The sequence below is a fragment of the Neodiprion fabricii genome, chromosome 6 (assembly GCF_021155785.1).
Source record: "Neodiprion fabricii isolate iyNeoFabr1 chromosome 6, iyNeoFabr1.1, whole genome shotgun sequence".
In the NCBI taxonomy this organism is placed as follows: Eukaryota; Metazoa; Arthropoda; class Insecta; order Hymenoptera; family Diprionidae; genus Neodiprion; species Neodiprion fabricii.
The window spans coordinates 23394533-23420717 of record NC_060244.1 but is presented as its reverse complement, the minus strand read 5'-3'; the positions used below and the strand labels follow the sequence as shown (position 1 = coordinate 23420717).

Below are 26185 nucleotides of genomic sequence, written 5' to 3'. Positions count from 1 at the left end.
AGTAAAAAAAAAAAAAAAAATCGTACTGAAAGTGCTGAGGCGTCAATTAATTCTTATCATCGGGGTCACCGGGACTTCGGGAAAATATCACAGACCCTGCGCAGACACCGGCTGAAGATAGCTTCAACTCCACCGAAGAGATTCGAAGGACAATGGCCAGCGAACCGCTTCTCTACCTTCCACCTTCCACCCTCCACCCTCGGCACTCACCCTTTACTCTCTCTCGCCCTCTTAGCTCGCGAAGTAGTTCATTCTCCGCCCCTACCGGGTGTCTAGGTTCTGCGAGAGCCCTTCAACCAACGAGATGATCGATTGACTATTTGATGCCAATTAAATATCGCCGCATGAGACGGGGGTTGGAATATACCTCGGCTGGCAGTTTAATCCGACGGATTGACTTCGATGAAAATCTGTGTACTTTTAATCCGCCGAAATTCGGGAGGGATGCTCACGAGTTTGCTCATAATTTATGTGCTGATAATTATTCGCCATAAACTGAATTCTTGTAGATTATTTTTCTTCACGATTTTACCCCTCAAAATATTTTGACGGGTGCTTATTTTTTCACTTCAGATCACCCCGTAGATTTATAAAGTTATATCGTCTGTTCCCATGTACCACCGTTCTATACGTACGCAGGTGACGTTTCGTGGAGGGATTCCAGACACCTAATTGGCTGAAATAATTGGACCTGAACTTGAACAGTGAGTGTCGACAACTTTCTACTTTCATCAAAATATTACCTTTATATTCCTCTTTTCTACTTTTTACGGATCAATCCTGGTAAATCGAAGGAGCATTCCCTCTCCGGTGTTATAAAATGAAAGCTAAACGATAAATATATGCTTTTTATTTCTGTTGTAAATATATAAACGGTATAACGATGTAGGTGTATGAAAATTATTCTCGGGAGGTCTGAAGCCTCGTAGGCAAAAGTTTCACCTACAGGTATAAAGTTATAATACAGCTGATAAACCCTAATAACGTTTTTCAACTTTCGAAAAGTTGACGAGTTAAAGTTAATACTTACGATTCGGGCCATCGGGCTCCTATATTACGAAAGTAACGACAACCGCCCGATATCAGAAGAAAAGAAACGGAAAGAAATCGATTCAATATCAGACCAGACTGAATTTACCAGCAGCTAGTAACACATGAAGGGAGGAAGAAAAAATCTCAAGTTATCATTTCTCCATTTTTTTCCACCCTTGGTTTGAACAGCTGACACAAACCTATGTAGCGTATGCAATCGATATTTAATAATTAACGCGTAAATGTACCTTATACGATACGATTACGAGGTAGAAGTAATTATTCAGACACGTCAATTCCACTCTTATACTTTAACTGTAAACACGTCGAGTCTAAAGTCCAAATTTGATCGATCGCTGCGTCATTTCCATTAGGATAATCAACTAGTAAAACAATTTTCCTTTAGCATGTTGTATTTATATTATTATTTCCGTGGCCGAATCGGTAAAAGTCGTCGAAATATAGCCAAGCGAACAACATCCGATACACAATCCGATAGCGAGTTTTAATGAGATACATTATTCATACAGCGGTTACGTATCAGTATCCTGTCCACATTTTTTCCACCCTGACTGTCAACAGTATGATAAGGATGGACGCGAATAAACAACGATAATTATACTTTTATATCCCGCGGCGCGGCGCCGTATTTCTCAAGTGGAGTGGATCAACGCTCGGTCGGACATTGAGCGCATTTCTTGAAGCATTAAAGACCTAGACAACGGTTGTGTATAATCACTCAACTTTGACGCAATGCTGAAAAAATTGGAACTGCTCATTCGCAACAGGTGTAAAACGGGAACGAAAGAATGAGTGAATAGAAGCGAAAAAAAAATAGCAACGTCATTCGACGGGCGCGAGGCGACTCGCTTAGCTGTTTGAAGTCTGACGCATAACATGATTCTCTACTGGCGTACTAACAAGCGTGTTTCTACTCCTGTATCTAGTTGGATCGCTTGAGACGCATCAGCGGGGTGTGCAGGCACGTATACACGAGTGTTTGTGTTTATACGGTTGGTTGTGTTGATTGGAACTCGAGAGTGAGAGCGTCAGTTGAGCGTCGCTGTTACCGATCCGCGGTTTAAGTAAATTTACACGCGGGTACAATGAATTTTGGCTGTAGGTACTAACCGAAGTCACCATTGTCTAGAACGCATTGCAAAGCAGTATAAATTCCTTCAATTTCAAAAATTTACAATACATGATTCACTCCTGAAATTTGCTGAATTATTCGCGGGCTATACGATGATTAATTTTGAACGAGTCAAACTTCACCACTTTTACTACAACTTTTAAAAATCTCTGGCAGCTGATCGAAAAGGATGAAAAAAATTTTCTACAGCCCTAAACGGAATTCAAATGTGCTAGAACTCCGCAGTTATTCTTGCCGATTTTTTACACCACCTGAAGAGAGAAAATTTGCATGTTTTATGTTAATCTGTATACGTCATGACCAGTTTGTGCATACGGTGGATTGTATAAAATAACGTGTGGTGAAAAAAAAAAAAAAATCAGAGCATCAACCGTGTTGCATAACGAACATTATACACGGATGCGGAGGTGAAAAATAATGTTAATTCACGACCGAGAGTAAACCGTAATTGAATTGATTTGCTATTCAAATCGCGGGAGGTGTATGTATAATAGAGTCGGTGAGCGTTCGGTGATAAAATAAAAGGTAAACAAACAATCGATGAAACGGCGAAGGGGTACAACACAACTACCACCAACGTCATGCATATCCATTCGTTTCCACCTGCAGACATCGGCGGCCAGTTTTTCCCTCGCGGCTCCGCGTCTTTTGAGGGTTGAAAAATTTGTGAATAATTCATTTGAAATAATGCTTATTCTTCAAAGTAACCCCTTACTCGCAGATTCACACCTTGGCTTAGCCGCGGGATCTAAAAATGTATGATGGGGTGTGGGTGGGGACGAGAGGCACCGGGAGACCGGAGAACAAGGGGATGGGAAAGGAGAGGGAGGAAGGGACCGAAGCTCAGGCTGCGGGCGGCTAGGGGTGGTTTTGGTTTGTGAGCTGGTCGCCGCGACGCTGGCGCTGCGCGGGGAGTTTCAGTCTGATGTCAGCATTCGCGGCGGTTGCTTCGTACGCACCTTCGCGCGTCAAATTTATCCGAATCGCATTAAGATCGAGGAAAGGAAGGGGCGCGGGAGAGGGAGTATCGTTGCCCGAAGCGACGCTGTTTGTTGTTCTCGAGCCACTCGCCCCTCAACTTCGCGCAATTATCGTTTCTATGCGTACGGATGCGAACGGATACGGTATTCAATGCATTTCTGCATCGAAGTAACAACGATTTTAAAGATGATGAAAGTTCGATACGCGTATACCGATTACTGTGAAAGTAGTTTCACGTTCATTTTAACCGTGCTGTATTAGTGAATTGCAACGTTACTCTATGCAGTAGTTGTAATACTTTCTTACGTAAGAAGAGAAAATGAAATCCAAAGTTTTTCCTTCAACTAATGACAACTAAAGAAAAGTTTTATTTAATTTTTATTTTGTTTCAAACATAAGTAAAGAGTAGCCTTCTCTAAACTTATCTGCGTCCCCGTTATATAGTGTATTGAGTTACCAGTTAAAGTTTACGACACGTCAAAGGTAAAAGTGTGCCGTGGTAGAAGCAGTTTAATCAAATGAATTTAATTAAAGCGATTCAAGTAATAACTATATATTCTCTAATCGAGTGATCCGGCTTAATTGTTACGTTACGGTGCTGATGGCTAAATTTGCATTTAATGGATTATAAAGACCTGCGAAATTTGACTCTTCGGCTTGATTCAATTGCCCGTAAAATTATTAAATTGTCATCCATAACGGCGACTCCTGTTTCAAATCTCCTTGGCTCCTTCCTCGCGTTGTTACCGACTCTAAAGCCCCTTGAAAACCGTCTTAGGCATATCGGAGTGACTGCTACAGGATTAACGTGGCGTGCCACAAGTTTTCTAAAGTGTTTAAAAAAAGTTTTATACAGGAAAGATGAACGTCCTGATGGTGACAGGCAATAAAAATCGCTCCATTATGTGCATAAATAACTTGTAAAACAATTTCGAAAACCGTATTTTCAGTGTTACCCAGCCCTGGGGTTCAAGATCTCACTCCCTTAACTTTGGCCGTGTCAGTTGGCGATAATTAAAGGCCATTAACGAGCGGTGATTAATCAGTTTAATTAGTGACTAACGTATGGTTTTACTAAATATAATATACAATTATAAAATATATCGCAATATCTAATTGAGAATCGTGCTGTTTAAACAAGTGATACGACAACTGGGATTTGGTTAAACGAAAGTGTGTTTTACCAGCGAAGTGAGAAAATTCTGTGTTTCAAAGGGAGACCGGAACACGGTGGCATACAAAGTTTCGGTAAGTCAGATCTGCAGCGGTAACTCCTGCACATGTAGCCTAGCTTACATTACAGCATTGGTCGACGCGCCGCAGTTGCATTGCACTGCAACTTTTGAAACTAGAACGAGACGAAATACGGCTTTCAAAAGCTCCGGAATTCATGGAGAGAAGTTAAGGCTGCGAAAGAGCGAATCTGCGATGTAGGTGGTTATATGCGATATAAGCTGCTGCAGGAAGAGTTAGAAACTATGGAAAGTTGAAATGGCCGTATGCCTCAGGCTGGTGTGGCGGTTTTCTCGTGATTCGAGAATCATCGCTGCACTCATCTCGATACCCTTTCCTTCGTCCACTTCGACTTTTTTCTTTCCGCTCTTCCGTCCTTCGAAAATATCGTCACCAGTCCGAGTTTTTTTCCAATGCTGCAGCGGTAACGTTATAACTCAGGGGACACCGTCGCCATCTCCGCCTCGGTCGGCAATTTAATATCGAATGATCTACGAGGGCGGAATTGCACTTTGGGTCCTTTCGTTTCGTCGGTATAATTTCGACGCCTCCGCCGTTTCTTTTCTCAAGTTCGAAACTGCGGTAGCTCGCTGCACGGATGATTCACCATCCCGCAAGTTGCGGCGGAAAGAGCTATCCTTGCACCCAGGCAGCTATTCGACAAAGGACCATGACGCCGGTCATGAACGTCGAACAGTACGTCGTGACGGCTCCCAATATGCCCTGCAGGGATTGCCTGAGTGTCTGGATCGCGCAATTAACGGTAGGAGCTGCTCAAACCCTCCAGAATTAATGACAGTTACGTAATTGTTCGCTCAAGCAGTACTCGATACCTTGAAATTGCAACCTGCACTTCGGAGACGTAAAGTACGTCGTTGTACCGTGAAATTTTGCCCTCTTATTTTACCGTTGCAATTTCACAACCGTCGAGAGAAATTTCTAGTTGTCGTTACCGTGCACTTTAATACTATTTTCATTTTCATTTCATAATTTTTTTTTTTGTTCTTTTCTCTCGGTATCTATTTTATTAATTCACAGTTCGGCCATTCGCCGAATTTACAAGATTTCGCTAATATCGCGAATAATTTATTCCGCAGAAATGTTTTCTCTCGATTTGTTCAATAAATTTGAGAGATTCCTTTACCGCGCGTGTGTAATTATTGTCATAAAATAGTTTATTCGAACTCGTGTTGACGTTGACATTGGAGAGACAAAGACGAACGTTGTATAGTCAGACATTTATATTCTCTTGATGTATAAAGTTTAACGACATTGTCGTAAAATAATCAAAACCCTCGTAAAAGTTTCTGCGTTTGAAACTGGAAGCGATCGTGCGCAATCAACTGTGCAACCCTAATACCATATAACTGTGCACGAATCTAACGTTTTAGAAACGCGTTATAATATCCGGGGAAGCCTGAACATAAAAAAGAACGAAATTTTTCTTCATCTTTTTCTCTCTCTTCCGCAGATCAGGTGGAAGAATGACGTCGAATAAACACACACCAGTAAAATTACTTACTTATTTTATTTCGCAAAAATAAATCCGTTCATTTTCATTGGGCTGACATTAGTCCTGCGATTTTCAACGCTGTGTTTATCGGATTCGGAGCCTAGGCGAGGTCTGATAATGGTAATAAAATAATCGTCCGTTTTATCATGTCATCTTGAGCGTATTGTAGCGTCCCGTGATTACCGGGGCGGCTTGTGCCTATAACGCGAAGCCGTGGTCGCGGCCATCCTCATATCTCGTAACATTTATTCGTTCTCCCATCCGTTTGTCCGTTCAGCTTCCGTCGTCTATTCGTCCTCCGTTCGTCCATCTCTGCGTTCCCGGGAGATCACGCATCGCTAACAATCGTTTTTTATCCCGTGATCCTGATCCCTTCGTCCATTATAATACCGGCCACAAGGAACTGCCTCGAATCCAAATCCGTTTTCAGAACTTGCACCGGTTCTTACGTTTCCGGACTCTGGTTTCCATTGCCTCAAATCCAGAGATTCGGGTGATTTTTCATCGAGAATATCAATTTTCTTTGGACGAAAAGAAGAAACGATTCGCATAAGATTTCGGACGGAAATAAAGTTACGTATGCAACTTGGAGTAATTTTTATTAAAATTAGTAGGCATTAGAAATATTTCTCGTATCATGGGACAAAGTTTTTCGAGGATTGCTGGATTCACAATTCTTTTCCACGAGTTTTTTTTTTTTAATCCTTACGTTAGTGATTAGGTCTTTTAGTTCTTCCTTAATATATTTTTGTTCAATTAAATTCAGTGATCTGATAAATAAAATATGTTCTATTTTTCCGTCTAGTATACTTATTGAAGAATCCTATCTTCCGGCGTTTAGGTAGGTTTTGCTGTTACCGTGTGTACAAAAAGTGGTCATTCGCTTTCAGCCAATTGAAATATTTGACGATAGAAAGGTTGCTAGCTGACGGGTTACATTCGCTAAAACTCTTCAAGTTTTTGAAGCTTATAAAAACGACAGGGCATTTAAATCTTGTTGAAAAAAGTCGAAACAAACTAAAATAGCACCGAATTTCTAATAAGTTCAATATCCATATAATTGCCGCTTGATCGGTTATAATTGTCGAAAAAAATCAACAAGCTTTAAATCTGTGTCGAGAAATCAGCGGTGATCCGCTTATTGCATCATGTCGAAAATACGAGATTGTCGAATGAACAATTTGCGAGCAGCGCAATAACTCTGTTGTATTATTCTTGATTAGTCCGCTTATTATCGCGGCATTATGAGGCTATATGATAATATTATAGTTTCCGAAATATCTGTGATTCGATGCGACCACGACAGTTGATCTGACGAATCGACCACCGTCTTTCGCATGTGAGTGTATGCACACAGGCATGGGTAGACAGATGTGAATATAATTAAAATTGATTGCCACATAATCCTTTGCCAGCCCGAGTTTCGGAATAGGGGATAGAATAGTTCGAATGCAAATATGAAGCACAAAAGCAAACACAAACACATTAAACGGTGTTTGCTTGGTACTCGGTACTCTTTAAATCACTTCAAAAGAATTTCACTAGGCGCCCTCAGCACGTTTCTGCAAATAATGAAATTATTTCGATTCGTTTATTTTTCTCCTCTTCCGTTCTCTGACTGGGAATGTTATATATGTACGGGTATTTTCCACAAGTTCAAATTGTTTGTTGATTGCTCTTTCGTTGCATGGAATGATGCAGTGAACATTCACGCAATATTGATAATAATCAACTGAAGCACGATGGTGTGCACGTTTATCTTGTTTTGTTATACATTCCGCGGATGTTGCGACGATCCTTTTTTCCCCGCACGTGAAATGACGGAAAAATTATGTTATTTACGTCAATTTGCAAGGATTTAAATAAGGACTGTGGATGGTTTGGTTAAAATAAAGTTTTCCGCTGTTTCGCTACGATTTTTTTTATTCTCCAATTTCTTTCGTAAGCCTCAACCAGAACAAAACATCCGTGAAATCTGCATAGTATTCGAATAATTTGTCCAGCCTAAATTTGACGTAACGCAAGGAAAAGAGAAAGATCGATCCGTGGTTAAACGAGGTTCTTTTGTTCGGCTTTTCTTCTATGTTTAAGCGGATGTTTCATTCCATTATTTATTTTCTGTGAAAGAAATTAAACTACGCTCAAGATGAGGTACAGTATTACGATATATATATACTGTTGGAAGTGCAAACAGAAACGTGAATTAAAATGAAGGGAAAAGCAATCCGAAGCAAGTAAAATGGAGAACAATATACCTGAATCCATAAATAATGTATGACCACGTATTATATCAATAAAATTTCAATTGCTGAATACAATTTCCCAGGGTCGAAAATTCAAAGAAAAATAAAATATTTGCAAACGTGGCTTTAATTTATATGTCGCAATTTGGCCTACTGGATATTCGTTTAACGTCTATTCAATTATTGTAAGAACAAATGTCCATCAAATATTGACTGAAAAGTTTCCGTGTTCGGAAATATAGATGATGGTTCATTCTACTGATGAATCTGCATCGCAAATATATTCTCATTTCGTTCCTGCACGCGTGGTAAATCAAAATAAATTGACAATCGGATTCCATACAATTTGAAACTTTATTAGGGACGATGCCCTTCACTTTTTTCTTCGAATGAATATACTGCGGTTAGGTGTTCGATAACTAGAAAAAAAAATAAAAATAAAGAGTAAAGTGCCGGCTACCACAGAATGGTAAAAACCGCGATTGATTGAACTATATACGTACGTTCACATACGTAGAAACGGCGCAGGAAACGAATGGTGAAAAGCTTTTTGCAATCGCAACCGTTTCGCTATGAACTCAAATACTTTACTGTTCGTAGGTACGTAGTGAGGTGAAATTCGACGCACTACCACCAATTTATCACACAGCTATCGTCCCGAGAGGACTAATGGAGCGTAAAATGTTACAAGTTTTATTTTTATTTATTTTTTTTTTCTGAGCGCTATCCGCAGTTCTGAAGGTATACGCAGGTACCCAAAGCCCGGCGGCGTTGAAACTCCTTGTATTCCCGATGAATAGATCGCGCGCTTCCGCGTTACACGCTGCTAAAAGAGAGTGAAAAAATCATTATTCATCTACACGACAGTTTTCGATCTTATACATAATCATAGTACAAAAAATATGCGTGTAGAATCATTTGCCGTCGACGTTGTAAAACTGATCGATAAACTGAAGCTTCGTATCGCTGCAGATTTTCTTCTAAGATTAAGTCCAACCTGTCATCCCTCGGGATACTCAGCGACATTTCGCTACTGTCCCTGCAGCCGTACACGCCACGTAGACAATCTCAAATCTACGAACTCGGGGTCGATGATCGTTCTCGAAGCTCATTCGGTCTCAGCAAAGCTTTCCTAGGATCGTTTCGCGCTCGGATTGGGAGTCTCATTCTTCTCTGGCGTTCTAATTGCCTTCGAGACGAAGTAGAAAAAGAACGGAGAGTAGAAAAGGAAAAATAAGCGAATGGGAAATAGTCAAGGGAAGCTACTGAGTCCAGCTCGGCTTACGGTAAACAACCGGAAAATCAGGGGAATTGAGCCTCCCGGCGATAGCCTTTTAAAACCTGCAATGAACCGTCGAAGCTCGTTCTAATACATCGCATTATCGATCGACTCGTTAAGCCTAATCCGTAGTGCACCAAAATCTGGTAACCGAATTCAGCTCACGTTCAAAGAATAATTTTCAAATGCTGGATCAAGTTAACCCACCTCTTGCAGGTAGCATCAATTTTGGTTTGGCGAAGATTATACAGCGCTGTTGAACCGCGTGAATCAGTCTTTAGTCTTTGAAAAATTTCAGCGTGTACCATTCGACGAAAAAAATTGTAATTCTGTGGGTTACAATAATCAAAAAATGAATAAACAAATAATTTCGATCTGTAGAAATAAAAGTGCCAAATGAGAAATAAAAGGTCTGCTGTATACGGATATTTGTAATAAAAAAAAAAAAAACGAAAGCCTTATAACCTGAAAAATATATTTCTCACGGTATGATAAGAGGTCTTCCTTCTGCGCGAGAGTCTGTTTTCCGTGAATATTTGAGGCGAATGTTTTCGACCAAGTACCCCCGGAGCAATGTCCTATTCAGTAGAGTTGAAAGATACATTGGGTCCATTTAGCGCACCCTACCTTCTTAGCACCTTTTCTCACTCTCTATTTATTTTTAATTTATCTCCTCGTTTCTTTCGTAATATGTCATATTATATTATTTATGCTAATGTTAACTGTGATTTTCGTTTTTTGTTGATTTTTTTCGTAACCTAATTATGTACCTATGCGATGCCGCCTAGGGGACACTGTCCAATGGTAACAAAACTTTATTATATTCTAGAACTACTCGTTTCGCCCCTCTTTCTGATGTAGTAGTCGGCACAGATAAAAGAGTTACACGAACTTTCATTCGTCACAAAATGAATAAGGTCGTTGCGTCGGCCAGTATTACTCTAAAAACAGTCTTGTTTCTGACTTCTCTGTAGAAACACGTATCGTCAATTAAAGCATTTTTTACTGCTTGATTTATTTGTGCCCGTTGGATCATTTCTTCACGCTCAACGAACCCATCGTTTTATTCCGTAACGCGAGATCGTTACAATAAAAATATACATATATCTGCCTTCTCCGTTATTGTCCTCAGCTATTTCCTATTCGTTTATTTTCTCTTTTGATTTTCATCCGCTTGTGTGAGTCGAATCAATTAACGCTCATTAGAGAAAAACGAAGAGAAACGCGTAAAGAAGTATTATCCGGCTGCGTGTGTCGTACCAGAAGCTTTAAGAGACCTGACACTCGCCTCCGAATCGTTGGTACTGATATCCATCGTTCCGGATGGCGTAAACTCTTGTAAGATTTTTATTTTATAAATTCTTGATTTTAATGATCGATAGAGACGGTACCTTAGATGACAACGGGAAGTTAATACAGTGAGACGAATAGGGAAGAGAGGTCACCAAAACGTTGGAGGGTATTTGACGGTGAAACTAAATTTATTGGCCTCTTTGCGGCGTGGCATAACAAGAATCAAAGCAAAATACACAAAACATATTCATCCGCATACATATTACATACGTCAGCCTGAGATTTCAGATCAAGCCGTAGTCGGTAATGGTTCGTTTAGAAGATCCCAATGATTTATTAGCAGTACCGTGCGTTAGTCGACGAGGAGTACGGAGACGCCAGCTTGCTTTGGGCTGACCCAAAAATGATGATTATTAGCTTTCGTGGAGAGAGAGAGAAATTTCTTTGACGATCTATCCTTCCGTGGTGGGCACGCTTGCAATAACGCACCAAAATTCGGCCGTTGTGCACAATTTTTCGACTGAGCTTGATCAGGCGACGTTGTTTTTCAATCTCCTTGGCCGGAAGATCCAGACTGACTTGACTATATCGAGCTAATCCTTTCGTTAGTTTCTTCACCTCTCTCTCTTCCCTTCCCCTCTCTTTCTCTATTGTTCTTCCAATACGTTACATACTCCGTTAATTACACTGGCAAGGTCTCGACGCAGACGCAGGTCCCGGCTTCGTGCCTCAGTTTCGTTTTAAACTGGGCTGCTGTAACGACGCACTTTTCAGATTAGAGACACGCGCAGCTTTTCGGGAAAATTTAATAATTACGGACCAGCCCCATCGCCGGCAATACGCTAGAGCGCGAAAATCGCACCACCGTAACTCCGCTCCTCCAGCAGCTGCACGCCCACAGCGTCGTGCTCGCCCTGTAACTTGGGCTTTGTCTTTCACTTTTTATACGACCCCGCTCACTCTCTATCTTCCTTTTTCCCTCTCCCTTTCTCTTTGTACGAGGATTTACATTTCTCCGCGGTGAAAAAGCAATTACGCGCTTTTTAATTTGTCGGAAAACACAGAAACGACTATGGGGTGTTTCGTTCTTCCGACTTTACCGCTGCTGCTGCTGCTGCTGCTGCAGATCTCTTGTCTACAATATATACGGAATGTACACATTATGCGCAGACAGTGGCGTTTTTTCTCTATTGAGTAACCTCCCTGGTGGCGATAACAACATAATCCTTCCTGTTCCGCATAATTAAATGCTACTCGGAAAAATGTTTTTGTATTTACAACTTAAGCTACATGTCATTGTGAGTGAATTTTATAGTCAATGGCTCGCTGTACGAATAATCAATTTCACCGTACTAACAGACAATCGCCGTTTTTGACACAGTTGCAAATTCCTTGCCCCATGTAGTAAAGTATAATGCGTTATTGCGATTGAGTTGACGAAAGAACATAAGCTCTGATAAAGCTGATCCGTCAAATCTACATTCCGCTGTCTTTATTTATTTATTCTTACTTTCATAACAGTGGCTGATTGATCGGAAATCAATACCGTATATTACGAATACAAAAAATTGCGAATAAATAAAAAGTCGCGTGTCGATTGTAAGATACATCATATTTGAAATAGATTTACCGACAGACGAACACGCGAGCTAACTTCCTCTTCCAGGACTTATCGGCCCTCTAAGGGCGCCGCCGGCGTCGCGACGTCAACCTCGATGGGGCCTTTGGTTAGCTTGCATGGTGTTAAGCGACGCTTGCAGCTGAACGATTGCATCGAAGGTCCTTGTGGTCGACGGGTATTAAATGGAGGTCGATTCATCCTCACGGACAACTTACTCTCGAGGCCAAAGGTGAATAGAATGAAGGATGGTCGATGTTCAAGCGTCTCCGTGTAGTGCACCATGCAAACCTGACTCTCAAATGCGAGCTTGCGCCTCGTGAGATCGTTTCACACCGCGCGAATCGTCGAGAATTTTAAGCGAATATTAATTGGGGCATCTTTAACACGTCATTGATATTCTAAACTTTTCCGATTTGTTTCAAATTTGAACTCATAATAAAGCTCCGTAAAACAAGGGGTTTTCACTCGGTTACATTCCGTATGTGTACAGGTGTTATTTGAAATGACGTTCAAAAGTCGTGTTGTTCGAAAGGTTTCTTACGTTACAATTATCGACGTAAAAATCTGAAAAAATTCCACAGATTGCGATCGCAAATTGCGATCCGATAAGTTGCTATCTAAATGACCTAATAATTGGTAATCCGAAATTTTTGTGAAATTTTCAATTACCAATTAATGTGAGATCATCAATTACAAATAATTGGGGCAATTAGGTGGTCGCTTTTCGGATGGATCGCAATTTCCAGGGCAAATTTTGTTCCCTACGCGTCTCCGATAGCTGTGGAATTTTTACAGATTTTTACGACGAGAATTGTAACGCAAGGAGTTATTCTAAAAACACCACTCCTGTACGTTATTTTAAATAATACTTGGACACATGTGGAACGCAACCGATTAAAAACGAGATTCTCGGTAGAGAAAATACACCTCCTAAAATTCTTTCGGGATCACGGTATCGGGAAAATTTTAAGGAATGATGTTTAGATGCTTGTGTGCAATCGGCATACTCACTTTTGTCACTTAGGAGGGATATCCAGGTGTATTTATTGTACACAAGTATACATATGCGCAATTATGTTGCATAATCAAAGAAATCGCATACCATCTGTAAACTGTATATTGTATATATTAATTAAACTCCGAGATTCTAGTATTATTTTGACCGAGATTGAGTTTCCGCGGTAAACGGAGTTGTTTAATTTTACTAAATAAATATTAGACCCTTTCTTACTGCCATTTCCGTCTTCAAAGTAGGTACTTTCCGCAACTGCGCGAGCGTGGCGCGGAGTCTCGAACCGCGAAAAGCCTCGAGGAGAGTCGGAGGAGTGAGAGGGGGAAGTGAAATATGACGTCGTTTTGGAAGTTGGAACTTTGTGACGTCACTTCGACCTTACTTTCCCCAGGTGGTCGCGCAGGGTGAAGGGGGAGGGAGGAGAGGAGGGAAGACGCGAAGCTCCAGCCAACTGTCGCGATGCAAATTGCTCGTAATCTTATTGGGGGCTTGCCGATTCGTGACGGAACACCAGCGCGGAGTGAATTTCGTAATCCTATTAAACCCAAGAACCGAGTCTCTCCGATATGGTATTCACCCTGGCGTCTTCGGGTGAATGAAAGAATGAGGATGAGATGAGGGTCTCCGACACCAGCCCGCAGGTCCTATTCAGGCGTCCGAGCGGAACGAAATAAGTCCCAATTTGCCGCGCGACTGGTACACACATACCTAAGTTATCGGTGGTTAGGTAAAAGTAAAGGGCGAGGGAGGGGACGGGGTGGAGCGAAGAAAACAGAGTGAGAAAAGGAACCGAGAAACGAATTTTGGGTTCACTTGTACGATCCGCACGGTGCAGGATAACATAGCCATTACATAACGCGGCGAACCGGCTATGGTCGAGTGAGGTTCACCTCTCGTACCCTTCGGGCTGAAAAAGAAGGAAAAAACGAGAAAAAAAGAGGGAACGGATGAACGTTAACAATAGAGAAATAAAAATTTCTACAACCTCGTTTCCACCGGCTCTACAACGTCAGCCATCGAACCTTTACCCGCTATGGTGGCGTACCATACCCCTGAAATAAGTTTGAATTCCGCACAACTCTTTTACGATATTCACGTAGCTCTCGTTTCTTTATTCCATTTTCTTTCACGATTTACGGTGTTGTTTCTTTTCGTATTTTTTCTCTTTGCGATCGTTGAAAAGGTTCACACGACCTGTATTTGCGTATTAGCGTATATATTATTATAGGTATGGATCGCTAAGCGCGAACGTTGCTTGGTATAAGCAGTAATGCGTTAACGAAATGATTATCGAATTACTTAATCAATCGGAAAACAACGCTTCCAATTCCGATTCAATTTCACCATTAGAAATCATCCCGGTTATTATCCCTCTAAACCTTTTCCATCCGCCAACGTATTATATCTCTTGAATGAATGTGAACATCGTTCGACTTGCTCGAACACGTTCTACACATTACTCGGTAACAACTGATTACCAACTCGAAACTTTCTCTTCATTCGCGATGCGAATTACTATTGCAGATATTGGACAAAGGGATGATTGGATATGTACGTACAGGCTGCAAGTTTCGAACACTGATCGATAGTCATTCTTCTATGCTGTATTCGTGTTCCGCATAAGTGCTCGTATCTGTTCATACTTCTGATAAACAATTGAAAAAATTGTGGTTGGTCTGAAAGAACCCGGAGTGCAGAATTCGACGATGTTCATATAAATTGGCAACGAAAACATCGACGGCTTTTACAAGGGTGATAATTTTGCTTTCAGGACTGAACATGGACGAGTAAGAATGATTGGAATGAGTCTGCTGAACGTCGCCCTAGCGGTGCTAGGAGTAACGCAACTTCTCCGAGCTGAAGCACTGCAGGGAACGGGGTCAGGCTCAGCGTTGGCGTCACCGACGGCAAAGAGCACAGGTTAGTCGATTAGCCGATCAATTGGTTATGGCCAATCAATTCTCCGCTTCTAATTGGTACACCGCGGTTGAACTTGATCAAATCACACGCTCGATTCCTGTGATATGCCGTTGGCCGTACAACGCGTAACGACCGTGTCTAAGTTCGACTCGATGGACGGATCGAATTTTATCAGCTCTAGTCGGCTGAACTATTTTGTGCGTAAAACATGCACTCGGTTGACCGCCTCTTCGGGTACGGACAACGAACGACATTGCGAGTCCGATAATTCGTTCCAAGGGAACCCTAACGCGCACCGTCGAGCCGTTTTTCTCTCGGCGACCTTAACGTGTATATTAACGAAGCAGGCAATCCCCGCTGGCGGTGTACATACCCCCCTTTTCCCACCCTCCGTCTCCCCAAAAAGAACCGAGAACCAGAAGAACGAGAGAACGGTTTAAAGCAGGACCAATACATCCAACGACACATAATTTGAAATATTTCGGAATAAAATGAGCCTCCATTACGAACGGAGGGTAAACACTCTCTGAGCTTTCTCAAGCGGCCGGAACTGTCTTGCGCGATTCTTGCGAAATTATTGCGGGCTCTGCGGGAAACGGCGAGGCCTGAGCGTTCGGGGTGGGGCTCGGGAAGCAGCCCCGGGACACGGGAGAATGACGGGCTGGCAGGCCACCTCGGGAAGACGTGACCACCCTAACGAGATAATGGCACCCGTCGCATGCCCCTTGATATACGTCACTTGACGCATTCTGCGCCCTGATGAGAACATGCGGCTCAACGTCGGGATTAAAGCTGCTTATGAGCGAAGTGAAAGGGGATACCGTAGCCTAGACTCCGATGTCACGGGATGATTCCAATTAAATATCGCCCAGCGGTAGTCTGAGGATATAACTGATCGTGTGGGGGCTCTCGTGAGTTACTTCGAAGCCAGGGAAAGTCTCAGGGAATTTGATTAAACGTCTGCAAATTCATTGAGGATTATAGTTTCGAATTGTGTTGTTTTTTTCTGCTCTTCCTCGCTTTCACCAATGACGAGACGTAGATTTTTACCGGAGTAAGAGATTTCACACGCGTCACGAATTGCTCAGAACATGTTGTACTTCACATTTAAATTTAATTTGAATCTCGGTCAAATCACATCGTTGTACAAAATTTACGAAGCGACCGTTTTTAGCTACGTACACGCAATGTACGTTAATGCTTTTTGAATGCATGTAGAATATGAACAAAGTACGCGTAGCCTATCAAAGAATGGAACCAAAAAACACGTTTGAAAGTTCAATCCTGCCACAACCTTTATCAATCAACGAGAAACTGAAGCACTGTTATTGAAGCCTTCGTTATGAACTGCGGAACAAGTCGACTTTTTTCAATCCCTTCATTGCTATCGCAATTTACATTTATAAGTTACATCGAAGTAAACAGAAGTTTCGATCTACTTTCGAGGACGAAACCCCAGTTCTACTTAAAATAATACGAATCTTATTATTCGTTTCGATCCACGTTCGTCTTCGTGTATAAATTTGGTTACTCGTCGCAATGAGTCGGGCCCAATTTCAATCTCTATTTCCGTAAAATGAGACCCAATCGGACAGTTACACCGCCAAGCACATTAAAACTATCCGCGTTGTTGGAAATCAGGTGTGAGTGATTTGTGCATCAACGAAAAAAGAACCGCTGCTAAACATGGGCGAGATGCCTTCGATCGGAACTTCTCTGCGTGATGACCATCGCTCCCTTCGATCGTCAGCAGCGCGGGAGTTGTACTATGAAATGGAAATGCTCGATCGGTTTCTACAGAAACAATTTCCGGCTAAAAATGAGTCGAATTAACCGAGCCGAAGCCAGAACCCGGAACCCGGAACCCGGAACCAATTCCTACACCCAGTATTACGTGGTAACGCTTCGAGGCTATTGACGCCTGAATCTGCGGTGGGGTTAAAATTGAGTAGAATGATTTATCGAGGCACGCGGAGGGATGAAGCTGTTCAGGTTTGTCCGATCGAAGAGCTGCACGTATACCGAGGGAATAAGGTAGTTAATGACCGAACCGCGCTCGCGGAAGACTTAGTTTGAGGTGTCCAAGCGTTGCGGAATGCGAAAGGGCGCGAGAGGGAGGAAGAGAAGGGAATATCTGCGGCCCGGGTGGCTCGCCACGGAAGCTGGGATGACGTCGAGAAGACGTTTTAACGACTGCGTCGACACTGGGTCGTCTGCCGTCCCTAACGTCGGCAGCCGTCAAACTTCTCTCCTTCCCCTTCCTTCTTCGGCTCTCTGCACCTTTGCCCTTTAACCGTTGACGGAGAGGATAGTGCGGAGTCACGACAGTTGATTTGAAAGCCTTCTATGGGTAATTAATTGCTGCTCACGCGCAAGCGGCCGTACGCTGTAGGGAGAGTCTCGGTTATTGGTACTTAACGATGAAACGGAAGCGCTAACTTGGCCTCTCCCTTCACCTCGAAAGTTACATTGGCTAAAGAAGCCACTTGAATCTTACTTGCAGAGAAGATAGAAAAAAACAATGTTGGACGCGCTTCCTCGATATTAATTTTCTTTACTCGCGCATGCCACGTACGATATGTATGCGAACTTATACAATATTCCTCCACGTGTAGAGTGAATTACGGACTTCTACTCTCCTGTAACATGTAACGTCGACGGACCTTTTCAGCTTTTAATCACTATCCAGAAGCATCTTCATCGTTTAATCTTCTCATACAGTCTGATCCTAGCTCGTTGACGTATAGCCGAGGTGAGAGGTTCACGGCGAACGGAGGCGTCGCGTCGCGAGAAGAACGGAAGAATTTTTTTTCTCTCCTCTTTAGCCGGAAGTCAACGGATTCGGGGTTCAAGGGTCCGGACAGTCGGGTTGGGGTGCCGTTCGAGCAATTCCAACCATTTCATCCACGCTCAAACGGTCCGAAACTTCGCGTTAGGCCAGTATCAACCGGGTTTAACTTACACTAATCTTTCTAAGCGGTGAACTCCCGGCGTACGACGCGACTCGAGGTTCAAGCCTCGGGAGCCGGAGCTTCGCTTCGCCGTGTAGCGACCTCTGACCTCGATAATGTACAACCGCCGCCCCTTTTCGTCCTCCGGTTTTATACACGCACTACGGCAGACTCATCTAGTCGCTTCGCGGATGAGACGGGGATTCGAGGGATACTGTAAAAACTAAGATTACAATGCAATGCAATCAGGTTTCGTAGGAGGGAACCGTTGCTCGGTTCTTCTTTTGGATTAAAACACCGCTACAAGGTACACGTATCCATGTAGGCAGAATTCTCTGTAAAACTATTTTGTCCCCGATTATTTGGCTTGCAAAATAGTTTGCTTGTCTACGTACGTACATATTATACATACATATATACCACCACAGCCAGAATGTTCCCAAGCTCTCTACGATTAGCCTTTTTAATTAAGTTTCACCGCTCTCATCTCGCCCGAGTTGTACAAGTTACAGAATAGCTTGTTTATATATTTTGTCTATCTTTCATTTGTGGATGTGTTGCAATTGAAGTGAATCGAGTGGTGTGGGGCTTTTTAATGAACTCTAGTACAAGCTGGTAATACAATTAAACCCAGGTAGTGTTGCAGAAAATTCAATCGTAATATTGACACACAGGTCAACCAAAAAAGTTTCTTATTTTTTATTTGCCCTGATTTTTTCCATCAATTTTGGCGTGTGAGAACGTAGAATTTTCGAATAAAATCATGATTATATTAGATTCGCTGAAGTTTTTATGTTATTGTAGTATTCTTAGGGGCCATCCATAAATTACGTTACACGAATTTTAGAACTTTTAAACCCCTCCCCCCGTCCTTGTCGCAGGTTTTCGTAGTTTTAGAATCCCCTCCCCCCTGATGTGACGTCATATGCATGTATTTAAAAATAATCAAAAGAAAACAGTTATTTTCATTTTTTTCTTATTTTTATTAAATAATCTTTATATATAAATTTCGGGTTTTAGTATTTTAAATTTTAACATGTGACGTCACAAAGCTTTTGACCCCCCCCTACCCCTTGTCACACTATGTCATATTACGATGATACCCTCCCCCCCATTAACGTGTGACGTAATTTATGGGTGGCCCCTTAGGAGTGGGATAGTTTCTAATATAATCATGATTTTATTCGTCAATTTTATTCTCAAACACCAAAATTGACGGGAAAAATCGGGACAGCAGAAAAATTTTTTTTTTTTTTTTTTCTTTGATAAACTGTAAATAATAAAAACAAAATCGAATTTTTCGTCTAAATAATGCTTTTTTGAGTGATATATGAAAATTTCGATAAAATAAACAACTGTGGTTATCGAAAACAGGATCAGATTAGCAAAAATGTACGTGTATCGAATGAACAAACCTAGAGGTGTTATGAACAAAGGTCATCCATGATAAATGATTGACATCGCGATATCGATCCGCATGAATTATTCAATGAATCAGGAGAAAGAGATCCGATTCAGGTGAGCGAGTAACCGATTCTGGTATAACCGCGCTCGGGATTGGTCAAGTGCCCTACTTGTTATGCTACAGGAGGTGAAGATGACAATCCTGACGAAAACGTCGTCGGCTTAACGAGGTGCAAAGATCGCCCTCGGCTGATAAAGAAACCCCGGCAGAGGTTGTTACCGTGAGCCCTCATTCCTCCGCGTCTTCTATTTGCATCTTGTCGATTCACTGGCCTACACATATATATTGTTACACACATATATATATGGATATATATATATATATTTAAACGCGCATACACATATATATATACATACATATAATACATGTACACGTGGTGCGAAGCTTTTGCATCGTTACCTTTCGCTAGGCTGACAGCAAGTGACGAGGGTTTCGTCGCGAAATTTAAAACGAATTTGCGAACGGTTTTGCGACGCCCATCGACGACTCACTCGGAAAAGTATTATTGCTTTTGCTACGTTACGCGGGACCGAATTCTCCCATCATTTTTCACTGCTCTTCAACGGCCTATCTGTCTCAGTATTTTTTTTTTCTTCTTCTGATTTTTCTTTCAGCGTAATCCGTTTCTTACTGTTTTTGGTTGGCATCAACGGCAACATTGTCGAATTCAGTGCAATTCCTTGGCGATCCAAGTTTTACGCATTGAATCGAATGTCTCTTTTCCGTATTCATTCTTTAATACTCACATTATGCTCCATCTTTGCTTTACTTTCTCCAATAATTGCCTCCGAGCCCCGGTACTCGACGGACGATTTTATTTTCTACTTTTCCGAAAAATTTTAATGTTCGTTTCAACCTCGAATCTTCAAAGGTTTCTATGTATACGTATACCTGGGTACTGATATTTGTTGAATATGAAAGGTAAAAAGAGTGGTCTTCCACCTCCTGAAAGCAAGGGAGATTGTAAAAAGTGTTTCAATTGCTCGCGGTTTCCCATTATCTTGAAGATGAAAAAGGTACGCCCTTGTGGTACGTGAAACAAGGCCAATTTCCAGCGACGGTGGACGTTTAAAAGACGCCACTCATCTGTTCGGGTTCAATGGTTCTTTGGAATATTTTTACAAGGGTCACCTCGATACCCTATAACTTTGTCAGCTAGCTCGGTACGGCTTCTGTCGTCAATATTTACGGTTAAAAAAGAATCAGGAAAAATGACTGTACTATCGAAGGATCGCGTGTATAGCTTGATATAAAAGTCCGCGTTTATTCGATTGTCAAACCGTAATTTTTGAAGATTCGGTGATTTTATCGTACCTAATAAACCCGCAGTCTTCGCCCCGCCGAGAATGAATATTTATCACGCGTATCTTTTTCCATGGGGAAAGAAGAGCATTCGAGTAAGCAAGGAGAGCGTGAAACCATTGGAGCAAACATGATTTATTCCAACCAATAACACAAATGACTGTTTATTTTCACATTAAAGATATTGCCGGTGCAGGGTATCTCTCGTTTCGACGCCGGGCTCTTCTTCCGGCGATCTCTCTACTTTTTCTCCGAATCCCTTCCTATATTTTCCCGTTTAACCAATTCCCGTGAAATCGCCCTTTGCGAGCGCGTTGCGCGTCGACAGCAACGGCGCTTATACGTTGCCGGCCGATATTACCCTAGCGAATGGCAATTGGTCCCGGTACTTTTTCACCCTCGTCTCTCGTTCGCCCCCATTCACTTTCTCCGCTATCCCCGTTCGACCCCAGCTAGCTAGCCTCGACCTGCTCTCGCCACTCTCTAACCCGGCATAGCTCCGGGATTTGGTCCATCTATCGGCTTCTCTATACCTATATAACTACATGTCTACTCTACACAGGGTATAGTTTATTTATTATTCATTGGGGTTGCATCGGGCGAGAATAAGCGACGCATTGTTTATGCATCAGCCACCCTCGATCGCTTTTGCTTTATCTTCTCTCTTTCTACTCTTTCCTTACCCCCGTTTCGTCCCCCTGTCTCCTCGATGAGCGACTCTCTTGTCACACTCTGACACCCTGCACCCTCCGATCGTATAACCTTTCTAATGTGTATAACGGCGAACACACGCCCGTCTATTCACGTGTACGCAGTAGGTGGATTTCATTCGTGTAAACGACTCGACTACAGAAATCTCTCCCGCGAGTATTTTAGCCGCCTATATTTTATATTTCCATCCCCCTAACCGCCCCCAACTCTAGCCTCACCCTCGTTTTCGGTGTACGGTTCTCTCTCAAATACGTTTTAAACTCTTAATTGCTTCGTTGCTGACGTGGCCTGCGGTGAAACTGTGCTGTTTCGCCAATTTAAAGAGAGATGAAACAATACCGCGAGCATAAAATACCACGCGGAATTGGTTTAATTTTAAAATTTCTTATCGTCTTACGTCTGTGGGATGATCGCGAAACTATTCTGTTGGTACTACGTGTCGAAAAAATGTACTGCTTCTACCCTTTACGCTTACGATGTGATTATAAACGAGAAACCCGTGAACGGTAATGTAAATATTCGTTCCTTACGAGTTGGCCGTCGGGCAAATTACGTATTTCTGTTGAAGTTGCCTGAGCAAACGGAACTCGATCGAAGCCCAAATGATCATCAAATCTCAGCGGTAATAATTTCTACCGGTTGAATTTCACCCTGCACATCGTTGAGTTTGGCGGGAGTATCAAAGAAGAAAAAAATCTGTTACGTTTTAGCGGGTGATCTTCTCCGAGGATTTCATCGTCTTCCTAAATAAAAGAACTCGATAAAAATGTGGGTGATAAGCTCGTTACGGATCTTACCGCGAAAATGGACGCCCCATTGATCACTTCTTTCCTAACTAAACATCCACCGAGCAAGCAGCAGTGTTTGCTGGGATAATCGAGTAGCGTGAGAAGCTTCGCTTAATTTTTTACGTCATCGCTAACGACTGCTGCTATTAACAACGTCGTTTCGCGTTGAGCTCACGTATATTTTAGACGTATCAAGTTCAACTTCTCCCTTTTTCGCCTCCGCTTCCGCTGGTTCGACTCAATTAGTCCGCCTCTAATTGTTTGGCGCGAGGTAAAATACCCGTTCGGGAATTCGGGGTATTGGCAATCCTCTTTGCGCTGTAAAATTGGCAAACGAGGAATGATCCAGCTTTGATAGAAACGCAAACTTTCCAACCGGTGTGCGTATATACGTTAAGTAGGTTGTACAAAATGTAAGCGTATACTTGCATAGCCGTGTATTATGCGGACTTTGCTTATATAATGCAAAGTTTTTGCGCTTGTGCAGTAAATATCCAGGTGAATGTGTACAACGTGAATGGAGGAAGTTCCTGGTTGAGCTTGGGGGAATAACCGCACAATGCAGGGTGGCTTGATAACACGAGTGTGTGATTAAGGCGGCAACCGTAAGATTTACACGAGCGTGGAAACGGGAATAATTCACAACCGTTGCACGAAACGTTTGCGCAACGTTTGCAGTTGTCTCAGTTTGGTCAGCGTAAACAAGCACAGGGTTTAACCATAAACCAAATAGCAAACCAGGCAAGAACTTGATCTCGAGGAAAGCGGGCTGGATACGTATGTGTAAGACGTACGAAGGTAAAACAACGCGCAGCCTGGATCTTAGGTATTCGGCTCGGTACCCCGTCTTATGTAATATAAACACCTTTGCATTGTTGTTTCCTCGGAGAAATCTGACGGAGTGATATCACCTCTTCCCTTGCGATATTATAATCCAGCCTTAGGGAATCTGCGTGTCCCTTAAAAACGATCCTCGTCATACCCACGTCGATATCTTATATATCCGTTATAGCAAGGTTACGTAATCCGCGGCATTTCCATACGGCTTTAAAGTTCTTGGTTCAATTCGCACGAGGCTCGTTTGTTTTTAAAGCAGCTTTCGTTTTGCTCGAAAAGCTCCTGAGGGTGATAAATTTCAGGTATGATCTCGCGGTTTAACATTGATCAGGCGGAATCCCGCCCTACAGCCACGCGCCATTCGCTTTACAAACTCGACGCCGAATCCCGTTCTCATGCTGATGGCTGAATTAGCCCTTCGTTCTTCACGCCCTCTCCATGTCACATGGTCATTAAACGTTTTCAACGAAGAGTAATAGCGGGGGGAAAATAATTACCCTCGCGTTACTTATACGCTTGTTGTTCGTTCCCGTTAAGCCACGGTAGCTTCGCTATGTTACGCACAAACAGACCGGTTCGGATCCAGGCTCTTACCTTTCTTACACTCAGAAATTCCATCCATGTTTCTGTACTTCGCTGTAATCTGTTCCACTATAATTTATGATACGAAGAGTTTCCGTAAGTAATAAATACTTATGAACCGTGGTCCAAAATTCTACGATTTAAACCAGTGAATATTTTCAATTAAAATCGGTAGAACAGGGGTAATATTTTTTGAGAAACAAATGTTGCAGCAGTTGGAGAATAAACAGTCTACACGTCTCAAAGCGAATTAGATACGGTTTTCACAAAGTCTATAAAATTTTCATATAGTTCAGAATTCATTTTTAAATTGCACAGACATCTATGAAAATTCTTACAACCGTCTGGAAGTACAAAATTTTTGCAACACGATCAAAAATTCTTCGCCAAACTATAATAGAAAAATTGCCACTAGGTTAACCTAATCGTTAGACCGACGCTCAATAGGGCAAGCTTTATCTCCTGTTAGCATGCAGAGTTTCGAGCAATTGCCGATATTTTCGACCCTTGGGCTAAAAAAATTTCAAGCTAATTTCAGGCCTCATAAAATCTCCAGGGTTCTTTAGATACCCTGTTATTTATTGGGTGAACAAATTTACGACGAACGGTTTATAGTTTTGGTCAACCGTGGCAATGCGTGCGTGGCGGTTGTTTAGGTGATTTGAAATATCTCGTTGGACGTTGAGCGTAGGACGGGAAATAAGGCTAATTCTGCACTGTGATTGTTCTACGAGATTATATACACTATAGAATAAAAGTTGCAGAGTCGCGTGCGCCTTTGTACGGGTATATAGACATAAATTTTGTGTTATACACGGCGAGCAAAGATATTAAACCACTGATGTAGATGAGAATACATCAAAATACGTATACATCTGTGTTTTTGCCTATGTCAAACATGTAATTTTCTACCCAAACCTTCTCTCGTGTTCCTCCTAGTGCCTATGCCATATTTCCAGATCTCGTGACGACGAAACATATCGTCGCATGCTGGGTTTCATTCCCGCTTTAGACGGAGAGAGAATCAGGCAAAAATTGGTCATGTGGAATGTTGGAATTTTTTTTCTAATACCAGTCAGATCATTTAAACTTTCGTAACAAACGAAATTGTTTCACCTGAATCTGCAGTCGAATGTAATTAAACGCTATTATTTTGGCCACTGATTATTGACACTAAACAATTTTGCCATTGGCGATTTGAAAAAATGGCATGAAACATGTCGTCTCTTGAATTTTTATAAAAGAAGAAAAGAGTTGAACATGTATCGTGCGGATCTTGAAGATTGCGATGATTACACAAATCCCTTGCAGTTTTATAGAAAAGTTGAGATAGAGTTGAGCAAAGTTTACAGTGCTTCACCCTTGAGAGTTAAAAATTTCTATTGTTCCAAGTGTAGTGCAACTGAGATGTTTGTAGTTTGAAGTGGGTTAATCTCTCTTTGAACAAAAATGAGCAAATAAAAAAATGACAAAGAGAAACCGTACAAAAATATTCATTCAACGGCAACTTCCCATTTCTGGTTAGCTTTTTCGGCTTGGTTAATAATCTATATACAAATATATACATATGTACTATATGTATACACATACATATCTGTAGGACTGATCGTGGGTGGCACGTGTTGCAATAAATAACGAGACGATCTCATCAATCTCTTTTCAGCGAAATGCTTTGTTTGTTTGCCCCTACAGAGTTTATCACGGGAATAATTATTGCCTTCGTTTCAACTTCATCATTAGATTCTCCACTCTGATATTGAACAAAGGTGAAACGATTTATTTGACAACTTTGAACGCCCCGTTATTCACGCATATTGCTTTTCCAAGGCAGAAATGGAAGGAGAAAAAAAATCAACGCGTCTTGTCTTGTGTAAAAATGTTTATTGCTCTTCAGTGGAGACCCTTTGTCTGAAGATGAAGTCGTCGCACCGAACGTCTGGAAACCTTAGCTCACTTTTGCGAATTGCGTTTCCGAAACTTTATCAATATCTTGTGGAGTTTTTACAGTATCTAGAGATTTAATATAAGCCTATGTACGCACTTTCGGAAGAAGCAAATAATCGTATTGGGAGTTGAGAGGCAATAGCAAATTGTACTTTGCGGAAAATAATTGGGTATTTCGCTATTAGGGTAAAACCAATGTAGTAACGAATATACGGAAGATATTGTACACCTATACAGGCGTTATATGTAATACCTGATGACGTCTATAAGACAAAAATATTGAAGCAACATGCCGGAAGGGCGTAGGCTGTGAGAAATAAAAAAT

General features: G+C 41.9%; 1 protein-coding gene across 5 annotated transcripts in view; it reads left to right on the top strand.

The window, feature by feature from the left end:
- LOC124185057 (hemicentin-2-like) overlaps positions 1-26185 on the top strand; it is a 304368-nt gene that overhangs the window by 92236 nt on the left and 185947 nt on the right. For 4 of the 5 annotated variants that reach the window (XM_046575406.1, XM_046575405.1, XM_046575404.1 and 1 more), the window contains exons 1-2: positions 3128-4414; positions 15132-15280. In XM_046575406.1, coding sequence (XP_046431362.1) covers positions 15154-15280 — 127 coding nt within the window. In that variant the 5' untranslated portion in view covers positions 3128-4414; positions 15132-15153. Of the gene's footprint in view, positions 1-3127; positions 4415-15131; positions 15281-26185 lie in introns of those variants that run through there. The other variant, XM_046575403.1, reaches the window with a different exon arrangement.